Raw genomic sequence first — 13,851 nt, 5'->3', positions numbered from 1 at the left:
TGTTTTTAAAGAAACTCTGAATACATTCAAGGTGAATTTAATAACCTCCCGTTATCCAGAAAAGGCAAAGTACAGAAAAAATAAAGATCTCACCTGCACTTGTATCTATTATGGTCAACTCATGTTAACAGAATGTTTTGCTTTAATACTTGACTTACATTAATACCTCACATTATTACACGTATGAAGCCAAATATGACGCTAACTTAGTTGCTTACAACCTCAAACCTTACTCCCAATACACATTCCAATAAATTTATTCTGTAAAAACAATACATTTTTTTTGTTTTCTTTTTTGTTTCATTTTTTGTTTTTTTGTTGTGGTTTTTGTTGTTTTTTTTGTTTGTTTGTTTGTTTTTAAGTTTTTTACAGTAAACTCGTCAACTACAAACCTTGAATACGCAAAAGATGTTCCAAGGACAAGCATAACAAGGATTGATAAAACCAGACTAAATATGTTCTCACAAGAAAAGCTGGCATAAAAATAAATAAAAATCTCTATTATCACAATAGCAACAATAATGTACACAGAATAATGGATCTGGAATGCTTACTTACTAGTCTAGTTCTATTTCCAAAAGGAAAAAGAAAAAAAGCCAGAATGACAGCATCCTTTTTAAGCCTTTCGTTAATTAAAATCGATGTTTTCTTTTGGTTTCCCATAGGGTTCTATATCACAGTAAGCTTAAAAGTGGAAAGCATCCAAATGAATGATCTCAAATCGTGTTGGCATTGGAAAAAATCCTTGTATTAATCTAAAGAAACACAAAAAGACTTTCACTAACTTCACATATAGGAACTAAGTCAGATAGTGTACATTACATCATGATTTGGAGGAGTATTAAGATATAACTAGCTAGGTACTTCTAGGAAGGAAAGGTTCTGTATTACATTATTGAACTTGGCGGTGATCTCAACAGAAAAAAAGTTTTGTTTCTTTCATGTTGTAAACTGATCAAAACCCAAGAAAGAACGAACAGGGGGGCATTGAATTAATGTCTGTGGGTGGAAAATACTGTAGCTTTGTATGGAAGGGACTCGTTGCCAAAATGCTGACATAGAATGATATAATTTGGAGTCACGCCTTTTCTGTTTAGAAAAGGGATCTAAAACATGTTCAAGTATGCGGCATCTTCATAAACCTCAGCCACTGGGGAAGGGCAACTTCATGCAACCAAATAATATGGAAATCAAAACGCAACCCTTAGAAAAAAGGGTAAAATGTCATTTCTGCAAACACAACAGATAGGAATGTGAATAATGTGCATACAAACGGGGATGCTGTTGATGATACTAATGAACAGATGTGATGACTCATATCAAATCCAAGAATATTAGACAACCAAACATGTAACCTTCTCGTGTTTTCCCTTAATATTCAGCAGTCATTGTGTTGGTTAAGTCTGAAAGAGAGAAAGAGAGAAAGAAAAAGAAAGTCACATGTCATGTACCAGAAAGCTTGTTCTAACACACCTGATAGAGTCCATGCCTTGTTCCTGCACTTCAAGGCTGCTGGCACAAACAGCTGCTCAGTTTCTTCAAACAGAATTTTGGCTTTTTTTGGTAGTTTTTTGGTTTTTTATTTTCCTAGAGAAAACTGCACGTGTTTCATCAACCAACCAGACCAATATAAAATATCAAAGAGCACGGCCTAAATGTTTCAGGCTTTATTCAATTGAGCAACTCAAGCCGCATATGCGAATTGTTTTCCTTTGTCCCCGGCCACTCAATACCGAAGCCTTGCAGGACACGCAACCAGATGCTGCATGTTTCCAGTAGCCCGGGTCACTGATGTCCTCATGCAGGAGTGTTCCTGAGTGCTGTGATCCGAACGCTCTTTGGCTCAAACAAACCAACACTTCACAGGCACAAAGAAAGATAAACACTTCTCACAGCTAACTCGTCTGAATGTTACTTCTGAAAGGGAAAGTTTGGCTTGGAGTTCGCTGTAAAGAGACGACAGAAAAGGAAGAAACTCCCACTTCAAGACTGAGACAAGGTCAGCTCTTGCTCCCACTGACACTAACAGGAACAGGATCAGACCGTCCCCATGCCCACCTGGCAAGCATCTCCAAGTCTGTTTCTTCACATTAAAGAGAGAGCTAAGCTCACTTGCAGGCATAGGGACACACTACTTTTGCCCAACAACACAGAGACACGCAGTGCTACTTGGCTGCCTAGCCGTGAGCAAGACCTTCCTTCTCCTTGTAAAGAATTCAGGACATTAGTGCTTGTCCACCCACACCCTGACAGATGGAAAAAGCCACAACACACAAGGCATTGAAGGAGGGCCCTGGTAATTTCATCGATCATCCAAGAAAAAAAATCTTCACTAAGAAATAATGGAGTTTGGGTGACAGGTTAAATCCACTACGGATGGTGGAAGTTTCATTCTACAGGGGATCTGTGAGCGAATATAAGGTATTTTAACATTCCTGCACAAAGAGTTTGCTGCCCAGGTTCTCTCCCATTCTGACCAATCAGACCTGCTGTGTGTGATGCCATGGCTAGAAAAGAACACACTTTTCTGCCCTTGAGGATAAGAGCATTCCAATGCCCACTGGGATCCCAATCCGGACACTGCTCCTCTGAACTGTGGGCTCTATTAGTTCACTGTAGTTCTTTTTTCCTACAACAAAGCGTTTGCAAACTACTGCAGAGCAAGCAGTAATGCACTTCCCATCTGTGAGGTCCTGGTATATCCTGACTAGTGACACATGATGAGGGGTTACTCCAAAACGCTCACACACATCATGATGGCACACAGGTAGCAGCCTGAGCCCTGCCTGCCCTGGAGACACGTAGTGACAAAGCTCATCCCAAGCACCACAGGTCCAGGACTTCCCTGCTCTCTAAGATTCAGTAAGACTGTGTTTACAGATGCTTTGGAGACACAACGTGGAGGGTTTCACTGCCATTTCTCTTCCCTTCAGAAGGTGGTGTGGATATCCATTAAGGCAACTCCAAATGATAAGTCAATCAGCGCCTTCAGCCAAAGTTCCTAATGACAGCTGCTGACCAGTCCTGGTAGGCTGAATGGGTGCAGAACAGTTGGTCCCTACGGCACTGCTGCCAGATCCAGCAAGGAAAGCTGTCCTTTAGCAGTATTAAAGCTTTGCACTTATTAACAACTATGCCGCACTGGGTTAATGCCAGCAGCCTGCATAGCACCCTGCTCAGGTGGCCTGCTGTGAATATTAACAGTTCTATTTCCCACTGTCTCACAGATGTGTCTGTTGGACCCCAATGCAGCACAGGAGGGAGAACAAAGAGCCAGGTGTGCGAACCTCTAGGACTTCAGCAGTTTGCAGCACCTTCTCCCATCACGACACACACACTGTGCCCCATGCACACTCCCAGCTGTCCCAGGAGCCTCCTCCCCACACTCATGCAGCCCATGGGATGTGTGGGAGCACCAGGATCTCTCCTGGCTCCGTCATCCAGCAGGGCAGCATGATTGCAGCGCTCCCATGTCAGCCGCTGAATGAACATGTGGCACAGCTGAGCTGTTTCCATGGTCTCCATGGTTTCAGTTCTCTTCAGAAACAAATCCCCTCGCATCATTGTTAGAACACATCGCTTGGCTTCCCTGTAAGGCACAATGCAAAGCGTGCTGCACTGGCCTGTGCTGCTGCACGCAGAAAAAAACAGCACAGAGTCTGGATGATGCAAACAAGAGGCTTCAGCCATCAGTAAAACTGAACCTGGCTCTAATAGAAGGACTGAGCATCATGACAGCAGAGAACAGAAAGAAGCCCCCACTTTTACTTTTTGTTTTGGCACTGAAAATTCCTTCTTTAGCAGTACATGGCAATTCAGCCATCCTATTCTCTTGCTGGATGGGCAGAAGGAAAATTATTTACTTGCTCTTCGTGATCATTGTTATTCCAGGCTGGTTGAGGTCAAAGCGATTACAAGACTCAATGCAGATAGAGACACACAGGGCATATCTCATCTATGCTGGCTGCTTGGATCTCAGCTTGCATTCAGCCATTCATGTTCCTCCTGCGTTGCCTCACTGAGCAGTGCTGCTCTCCAGAGCTGTAGGAAGGCAGCAGTCATTGCACACCTTTACACAGCAGCTTTTAAGTGCAAAGCTTTAATACTGCCACTATTTCACTCTGCACAGAAATTGTTACTGTGCGTTTTTACCAAAGTTCTCTTCTTTGGAAGGGGAGATTTTAACTTACCAAGGAGTGCACGTTGTGTTTTAGTTCTCTGGCAGAATGCCCACGTAACGCTTTCACATTGAATACAGCCCTAAATGCTACATGTTTAATGCCAATAAAACCCCAAAGCTGCTGTGCAGTCTGGCCCACGTTATTCTTGGGAAGCCAAAAAAGGAAGAGCCAAAGCAAACTGCTCAAAACCACACCCGAAAGCCACGGTGAAGCCGTGTTTCTCAGCCCAGCGTGGCCATAATGCTTTTCTTTTATAACAGTAAATGGAATTGTTGCTACCCCATAAGAACATCACAACAAAAAATATACCCCAGACACAGGCTGTTTTAAACACGTTCTCCCAGTTGCAATAGTATCAGGTGGCTGTAATTTTGGAGCAGATCTTGATCCCCTTATTTATGTTGGCAAGCAGTTGCCTCCACAAATAGATCCACCGCCTCCCATCTTAGTAACTGATTGTTGGCGTGAGTAAAAAGATCGGAGTCCTTTATGCCACTGTAATATTCTGGCTGCAACAGGAGCAGAACCCCAAACCAAACAACACACGTATCTACTTCCCTACAAATCTAGTCCTTTTCAAAGACAGTAAAATAAATCACCTCCTGAAAAGCATCCACGGGCATCCTTACACAGCCTTACACAGGCAGGTGTGCACCAACACAGCGCCTCACTTAGCAAGACAGTACCTGGACTAGCAAAACAAACAGTAAATGCCTCGAGGAAAAACAACCCCAATGTGCTGAGCTTAACAGTCAATACTTCCCTATAGGTTAGAGACTACAGTCAGGACTCGGGGTTGTTATATAGGGATCCAGAGCAGTGGAAGTAAAAGTGATTGGGGTGGTCAGTTCTAACATCTGGGGGCACACCAGCCAAGAACTAAACACACGGGTCACGAGATTTACCTGCAGAATGTCAACATGTTGCCATCAACTCACTGATTTGGGAGCTAATGCCGTATCCTATAAAGGAAGCAATACAGAGCCATGAATCCCCTTCTATGGGAATATTCTGTTTACGGGGTGTTTCGGATAAGCCAGCACCATTCAGTATTTAACAGCAAAGGACTATTATGGGGGTCTGTGTCTTGGCTGAGCAGCAGAGGTAACGAGCAGAAGGATGCAGCTCTCTGCTCCAGACGGTGCCCTGAACTCAACCTTTTCTGTCCTCTTTCACTCACCGACCCTATTGACAAGACAGTTGCCTTCACCCCCGTCCATTTTCGCTTGCTCTTGGCGCCATCTGATGGCGCTTGATCCCCTCGGGCTCGTGCTGCTGATTGCACAGAACCGCAGGGCTTGGAACGGACCTCAAGAGATCACAGAGTCCAACCCGCTGCTACAGCAGGTTCCCTACAAAAAGGTTGCAAAGGTCCGTGCCCAAACAGGGCTTGAATATCTCCATAGAAGGAGACTCCACCACCTCCCTGGGCAGCCTGATGCAGTGCTCCATCATCCTTAATGTAAAGAAGTTCTTCTGCATGTTTGTATGGAACTTCCTGTGTTCAAGTTTTAGGCCACTGCTCCTTTTCTATCACTGTGCAGCACCGAGAAGAGCCTGGCCTCTTCCATTTGCCTCCCACCTCCGAGGGGCAATGCTCTCCTCACATTCAGCCTGGATTTGTGTGGGTCCGGCTGCGAGTGTCACAAGGCAAAGAGCCACAAGGCTGATGCTCTGTACCTCAGAGAGACAAGGGGACAGGAAGCCCAGGGGGAAGTCCTAAGCATGAGATGACAGCCCCTCCCCAGAGGCTGTGTTTTGTGAGAAAGGGCTGAGGCTGAGCACACAGCCGGGTGCTGAGGCACCTCAGCAATGTCAGAAGAGAGCCTGAGCTGGCAGGCACCCTCCCACACCTGGGAATCCGTGTCACTCCGCAGCTCTGGTGACAGCCCAACTCAACTGCTGGCCACGTGGCAAAGCCTTGGCAGGGGAACCAACCATGCAAGAACTGGTTCTGAGAGGAGCAGTAAGTGCTGGAGCACAGAGGCTTGTGTTGCTCCAAAGACACAGAAATAGTGCTGGTTGTTAAAGGGATGATTAACCAACCCCCATGCCAATACCCTGCACAGCAGCCTGCCTCTCTGTTGCCGTGGTCATGATAAAATACTGACACAAACACACAAGGAGAGCATCTGAAGCTGCATACAATGACATATACACCACCCATAATTATGTATATTCATACACACATTTTATATACACACACACACAAAAAGTATATATGCTATTGCATACAGTAGATTGTACACCTTCTCCTTAGAAGGCCGTATCCTAAGGCAGGGTCTGCCCTAAAATCTGCACTATACAAGGTGCTCAGGAATCCCCATGAACTCTAAAGAAGTCTGTGGGATTGAACAGCTTTTAAACAAGTGTGAAAATATGAGCAGGCTCCCAGCATTCAGTGAGGGAAATGCATTGTGCAAACAGTCTGATCCTGCTCTCGCATCAGTTTTGCATCATTGCAACTCATGGTTTTCAGGAGTTACTCTCAGCTGACATCCATGCAAGTGCTGGAACAAAAATAGTGCTTGTAGTATCTTTTCTCATTCAGTCCTTTCTCTGGGGCAAAATTTGGATCAGTGGGGGACCGGCCCCATGCTTCTGTTCCAGACACGTTCTGACTGCTGAAACACAATGCAGAAGGATCTGCACATGATATGTACAGGTCACTGTGACACAATGCCTTTCACCCCAACTTCAAAGCCTTCTGGGAGCAAATTGCACGTAAAGAGAAGGATATTAATGAAAGATTACCCCTTCACTGGTTTTCTGCAAATCTGAAGAAGTGTTTCTTGTGTCATTGCCTGCGTCCCCAGCATCAGAGCTGCTCTTATTTTCTTCCTCTTTGCAGTCCTTATCATCTTCATCTCCAGGAGATTTCCGTGACTGCTTGGAGGATTTCTAAAACGATCAACAGTGAAGTTATAAAGCAAAATCTGAGCTTCAGCCTTAGAAAGACACTTTTATAATGCATCTGCAATGCAGATCTGTCTGATCATGTGGTTTGCTGTTCAAGGTATATATCGGGGAGGACAAGTGGGGTGAAAAGCAGTTGGAGTTACTGACATCAGTGAAGCAAAAAAGATACTCTGTGCTCAACACAGGCTGGCAGCACAGCTGACTGTAGGACAGACAAAGTAATAGGAGATGGGTATTAGTGTTGGGTCACCTGTAGGTTTTGTTAGTTAATGAAACAGATGGTGCCAGCTTGACAAAAGTTTTGATTAAACACAGAGATGTAAAATGAGAATAACATTAGCAGAACTGCTTTCCATACTTTTTTAGTGCTGTCAGCTTTAATAAATTAACAATAAAGCCATGTGGAACCAATATATCTTTCCTGCTCCCTTTACGTTATGCAATTCCACAGTACAAAAGGATAAATTGTGGCATTAAGCCACCATTTTCCTAATCCTCTGTTTGCCCAGAGTCTTCTGCAGAGAAGATGGTAGACCAGACCTGAATTCCTAATGTAAAACACACAAAGGGGGTGAAATTACTTAAAAGATTTTGTTCAGCAGATGAACCACAAAAGCCCCTGCTCCTCCCCAAATTAAGCCTGGATCATATTGTTTGCTTGCTTCTTTTCATTTCAATTATTTTTCACTTTCAGAAGAATAACATGAATGTGAATGAATGTGACTGCCAGACCTTCAATGATTTTTGAAGCAAAGGACAGATGTGGAGGTGGGCACAGAACTGGAGAAGTGACTGCAGCGCCGCTCCCTTTCACACAGATGTCAAGAGTAGAATCCACTTCAACCCACAGTTGTTGCCTACACAGGTGATTACACTGGCCAGTTATTACATGGCCCTCTGAGACACACTACCCTAAGCTTTCTCATCTGTCCTGTTACTTTGATATTCACAGAGTAGGCAAGCACTAGAATGGGAGTAATTAATTACCCTACTTCTTGCTTACAGAATTAGTCCTTAGAATCACAGAATCAAAGAACTGTTTGAGTTGGAATGGACCCTTCAAGGCCATCTGATCCGACTCCCTGCACTGAACAGAGACACCTACAGCCGATCAGGTGCTCAGAGCCCCGTCCTGCCTGACCTGAAGTATCTCCAGGGACAGAGCACTCACCACCTCTCTGGGCAACCTGAATGGCTCTTCCTCACTCTGATTCTGTTCTTTACTGTACTGAAGTATCTTACAGACAGCACACCTGACCCGACGCTACCTTGTACCTTTTACCACAATATCTGTGGTGGTCACACATCTTCAAGGCAGGAGAAGTAATCTTGAATTCTCCTAGACAAGGACCAAACCTCAGCTGACATTTTGCAAGAGGCACAACTCTAAAAGTACTTAAATAGTTCTTTATGGGGCAATAGCTTTCCAAATGTATCCAGTTCCTCAACTCCTTGAAAAATCTGAGAACCTCTGGCTACTCTTTCCATACTCCTTCCATATAACTTCCCAAAGCTCAAGAACAGGGTAGAGTATTTCAACTGCTATCTCACCAAGGCTGTCTCAAGCAGCAAGAACACTTTCCCTTGTCTTGGTTGAACACTACAGATATGGCAATGGAATTAAAATGCTGAAGAAGGAAGGACAGATTGCCACGAGGTGAATGATGTACTGATTAGAAACACACATGGGTACCAATGGAAAAACTCAGATTACCTTTGAAGTGTAAGATTTTTTTCGTTTTGAGCCTGCTTTTTCGTTCTTTCTTTTGCCTTTTCCATCCTCTTCTACCCGATCACCTTCCTCCTCACTGCTGGCATCTGCTGTATTTCCTCCTTCTCCCTCAGTTTCTGATGAGCTCTGTTGCTGAATTGCCTTTAAAGTAACAATAGTGACAAAGGATAACAATACTAATGTAGATAACACAAATATCACTACAGTCTGTTTTGTAATTGCTGTTCTGAATTAACAGAAAGCCCCAGTATTGAGAACTCACACTTTAATCGTTCTAGACAGGAAGATCTTGGTATATTCTTGCAATTAACAAGAGAAAGGGCTGTAAAGGCAGTTTTCTCAGCCACCACTTGAAAACGGTTATTAGATACAGATCCTGGGATAGCACATTCTGAAGGATTTACACAGAAACTGATCTGATAACAAAAGTGCTTGGACTGGAGAACTCAGTGGAGAGACCTGGCGAGTTCTACTTTGGGCAAAGCTATAGAAACCTCTACATTTTGGCTGAGTAGGGGAGACTTATTCTGGAGAAAAGATGGCTGTTACAGGCTCCCCAAAGGGCAAGAAAAGGTATTAGGAAAAAGCAAACACTGACCAGAAGGCTGAGAGCTCTTTGACAGCCCATCTCCCACAGCCTATTTGCTATAGTTTTTTAAATCCCCAAGTGTATGAAAAACATCTGTAGGGCTGAAAATATGAAACAGGAACAGAGAGGAGCAGCAGCTTGTCTGCAGGTGGTCCATATCTCTGGTTTGTAGGGGTTTCTGCTAATAATGTAATAGGCGTTTGCTATCTTCTGGAGGTGATTTCTACCTTCAAAGGACCCAATTTTTTAATGAGAAAAGTTCTCTGGCTTTATGCAGCCCACTGACTGCTCTTCTCGCTCCCTCCCCAGCTGTGCTGACTTTTTCCTCCCAACATCCAACAGGGAGAGCTGTTGCACAGCAGCTACAGTCTGGGAACAGCAGCCCCAAACTGCCTTCTCACCCCTCACAACACATGCAGTGGTATCCTATGTGCTATATTTGACCAATGTAAAAATCAAAAGTGCCGTGACCTTGAGGTCTGGGTAAAATACACTAAACCTGATATAAAATAAACAACAGAAAGAAGAAGTTGTGGTTTTGGGGAGCAAACAAAACCTTCCATTTTTAATTCAGCTAAATGTGCTGCAGAATCTCCCCCTCACCACCCCAGAATTTCAGAGAAAGCAAAGGGCTCTGCAGCACCATTAAAGCTCAGTTTGTCACAGAGTGCAGGACTGCAGTTGTCTTTCCATTACTCCAATCACCGGCTGTGAAACTTTCTAGCTCCAGCAAAACCAGGCCATTCCATCATCACTCATACAATGTTTACATAGATAAGAAGTCTTCAAAGAAGAAAACAAAGATAAGGAGAAATAGAAGTGAAACTCATTTACCTGATATCCAGTAAACTTTACTCCAGGGTTGTTTTCTATTTCCCACAGGCCTTCATTAAATCCTTTTCGTTTGTTCGACTTCCCAAACTTATCTTTGTATTCTTTATATGGGAAAAGGTCTTTGGGCCCCAGGAACGCACTGCATTTTAACAAAGGTAACATACATTAAAAAAAGGACTTAGACTTCTGTTCAAATTAAAAACATTAACAGAGTAAACGCTTTTCTTATTCTTCTACTCATTCTCATTTTTTTTGTTGTTTTTCATTTTATTTATTCATTCATCCGTCTACCCACTGGCTTTGGGTTACTGCTGTGAGTCTGATTTCATGGACTGGCTCACCATCCCCATGTTTGAAGTTGCAAACTCACGCTGTGTCTCTCTAGAAACAACTAAACCGAGTCTCATTTATTATATTAACTGCTGCTGGGAACTGGCACTCCAACAGTTTATGAAAGGGATTATATGACGTAATTGCCTGCAATAGCAAGAGACCAAACCTCCAATCCTATGTGTTACAATTCCAGAAAGGCCTAAAAATAATACCGTATGAAAAGATAAAGCATTTAAGGAATGCGTAGAACTCAGGGGCAAAACTGTACCCCTCTACTACCAGACAGAAAAAGCAGAGGCATTTATCAGCATCAACACTGCCAGGAAGCCTGGCAGCTTCTGCCATGGAATGAAGCCCCCCACGTGCTGGTTCTGTGCAAACACAATAAAAATGTTCTCTTCCCCAAAAATCTTACAGTTTTGTATAAGAAGAAACAATGGGTGAGTATAGGCAGATGAGTAATACAAGGAAACAATGAGACACACAGGGTGCTTGTGGCCAAATTGTTTTTCAGACAGCACAGCAAAGGAAGAGTTTGTGCCCTGCTGCTGCGTGTCAGCTACATGCTGTACCAACTAATCTTAGGTACAGACACCACAATGCAGGTGAAAAACAAAAAGAATGGTCATTTATCCTGCTTTGCTTAATTTACAGCACAATTCAAAGCTCTTGTATAAACCTGAAGAAAGCACCATTTTCCTTCCATTGGCTCTCTGTATCTGTGCTCTGTATTGCAGTACAAGGAGAGCTATTCACAGAATTGTAGGGGCTGGAAGGGACCTCCAGAGATTATTGAGTCCAGCCCCTCTGCAAAGCAGGCCCCTAATCATAAGTTACATTAAAAACAGTGAAGTTAAAAACATAAGACAATACTTCATTCCTGCGTGGAAGACTCCATGTCACCAATGATCAGAGCTGAAGAAGTTACATCGTCCTACACTATAATCACCGTCCTACTTTCCTGATGATCTCAGCAATTGCAGCTCTCCCTGTGCTGTCTGTTAGCACAGGGTCTGGGAGCCCACCCCTCACCCCTCAGTTATTCTCCTTACATCCTGGGTGCAGAAGCTGCCCATTTATGCAGGTGGGCTCCTGAGGTGCAGTGATCCACTCAACACCAACAAGAACAAGCACTTCTAACACAGATAACGAAGAGAAACCTTAGGAAGCTTTCCATAACTTACCTTAATTTCTCTCAACAGTAACGTATGGAAATATTTATACAGTCTTTTATGTGTGATTCTGTGTACAGTGAACACTGAAAATTCATCCACATCTTTGAAATGCATTCATTGCCACTGGGAGTGTGTAACAGTTTCTACTGCTCAGCTATAAAACTCACGAGCTGCAATCTACAGTTCATTATCAATAGTTGGGCTTCCTCAATTACTAGGGCAATAACTACCAAACACTTTCCACTTTCAGATGCTGCAGTGAGATCACAGACTACTGAACTACAAAACAAAAGAGATCAGCAGTTTGGGGCTCACTCATTTGGAATAACAGTGGACAGATATTTGTTTTTCCCTCCCTCAAAATGACTCTCAAGAAAAATGTTTAAAATTTCATTTTGGTTTCTGATTTCGAGGCATCAGAAGTTTATTTTTTGTTTCTCCTTTTAGATAATCTCACGATAGCAGCAGTACTTTACAACATATAAAAGCATCAGATTATTTCATTACAGCAGCAGCAGGAATTAGTTTAACTAGAAGCTATTTTGATTGTGATTATGCAGAAACTATCCTTAAAGGTCTTAAAAATGAAACGTGGTATAGGAGCTGGGGACCTTGTTATGTTATGGAATAGCTGCAGAACTCAGAAGAAAACAAAAACATGGAGTATAACTTCAAACCTCTACAACTGAATTTAAATGTGATCAGAATTTCATTTTTTTCATGTCTCCTTTCTTAAGAATTTCCAAAAAGCTCCTTCCTTGCAAGCAGGAAAGCTTTACAATGTAAATATTACATACCAAATAGAAACGGTGATGTTTTAGAAGCCAGCTCAGATACTGTTTAAAATAGACTGGAGGCTGGTTGGATTACAAGGCGAACCTCTGTACTTTGTAGCAATTACTATGGTACCTAACTTCCCCTCTCTGTTCTGATCCTTCTCCCTCCCTACAAGGTCAGCCAGCTCTGTTCTTCCATCACTTGTGAGAGCTCCATCCCACAGTATCCCCAGCACAAATCTCAAAGGAATGCATATATTTCAAAGCTATGTGAGGATTGCGTGAGACTCCAGGGTCTGCTTCCTTTCATTTTACTGACTACTGAGTTCTCATCCAGGGCAGGAACCCAAACGTGTCTGAATACAACAGTCTGATCTCTGCTATCATGTACACCTACCTTCAGGTTTTACTCTGGTAAGTTAACACAAACGAGCTGGGCTCTTATGACCTATCTCTAGTCTTTCAATTGCTTTAGTTAGGATTTGTTCCAGTAAAAACAGTGGAGGCAACTTCAGCTAAAGCAGAAGATGACAGTCTCAATGGAAAAGACCTTGTTTGTTCACTTACGTTTCATGAGTCCCAAAAAAGAAGATGGGGTATTTATTTGCTGGAGGCTTCACAGCTCCTTCAGGGAGTTCATCAATCTGCAAGACAGAAATGGACACAGCATTACTACCAAGTGTGGGGTCCTGTGGCAGAGCCCCTGCCCAGCTGCAACAAAACACTTCGGAGAGACACCAGAAGACCAGCGGGCAGGCAAAGATTTGATGATTTCATAAGCACTGCAACATGTGAAGGCAATAAAATCAAGTCTGCTCAATTGAACTGTTAAACTTGGATGCTGCCTCCTCAAAGGCACAGAAGCCTGGAGAGTGATATGTTTGTCTCACAGGGTTCCCTAAATAACTCCTACAGAAAATGGGAACAAATGGCATCTCTGAGACTCTGGAGCAGCATCACCGGCCCACCTCACACCAGGGGTGACATTGGCACCCGGTGCAGAACACACAACGCACATCAGGGAAGAAGCTCCAACACCCTCCTCCCCCTGGAGCCCCAACACCTGCTTTTGGCCATTCCCCTGCCCCTCCATCTTGTCCAGCTCAAAGTTTACAGTCCCCTGCAACAGAACAGCAGAGCCCAGGTGCCTGTCCACACAAACAAGAAACATAGAGCAGCTTCAAATAACACAGGGCCCAACAGTGGGCATGGTGGTGATGGGTGGATGGTTGGAGTGGATGATCTTAGTAGACTTTCCAACCTTACTGGTTCTGTGATTCAATAATCTGGGAGATCTTTTCCAACCTTGATG

The 13,851-nt window shown here is 43.5% G+C and overlaps 1 protein-coding gene across 2 annotated transcripts in view; it reads right to left on the bottom strand.

Moving 5' to 3' along the window:
* Positions 1–21: 21 nt before the first annotated feature.
* The window catches only part of HDGFL3 (HDGF like 3), a 32,492-nt gene continuing 18,662 nt past the window's right edge, over positions 22–13,851 (bottom strand). For both annotated transcript variants that reach the window (XM_015872976.3, XM_085515440.1), the window contains exons 2-6: positions 13,107–13,183; positions 10,256–10,394; positions 8,815–8,973; positions 6,936–7,082; positions 22–1,403 (exon numbers count right to left, since the gene is read on the bottom strand). In XM_015872976.3, the coding sequence (XP_015728462.1) occupies positions 1,398–1,403; positions 6,936–7,082; positions 8,815–8,973; positions 10,256–10,394; positions 13,107–13,183 (528 nt within the window). In that variant the 3' untranslated portion in view covers positions 22–1,397. The remainder of the gene's footprint in view (positions 1,404–6,935; positions 7,083–8,814; positions 8,974–10,255; positions 10,395–13,106; positions 13,184–13,851) is intronic.

This window comes from Coturnix japonica, chromosome 14 (assembly GCF_054131305.1).
Source record: "Coturnix japonica strain WE chromosome 14, WE-NBRP24, whole genome shotgun sequence".
Classification (NCBI taxonomy): Eukaryota; Metazoa; Chordata; class Aves; order Galliformes; family Phasianidae; genus Coturnix; species Coturnix japonica.
The sequence above is the reverse complement of the archived record's forward strand: the minus strand, read 5'-3'. Positions and strand labels throughout refer to the sequence as shown.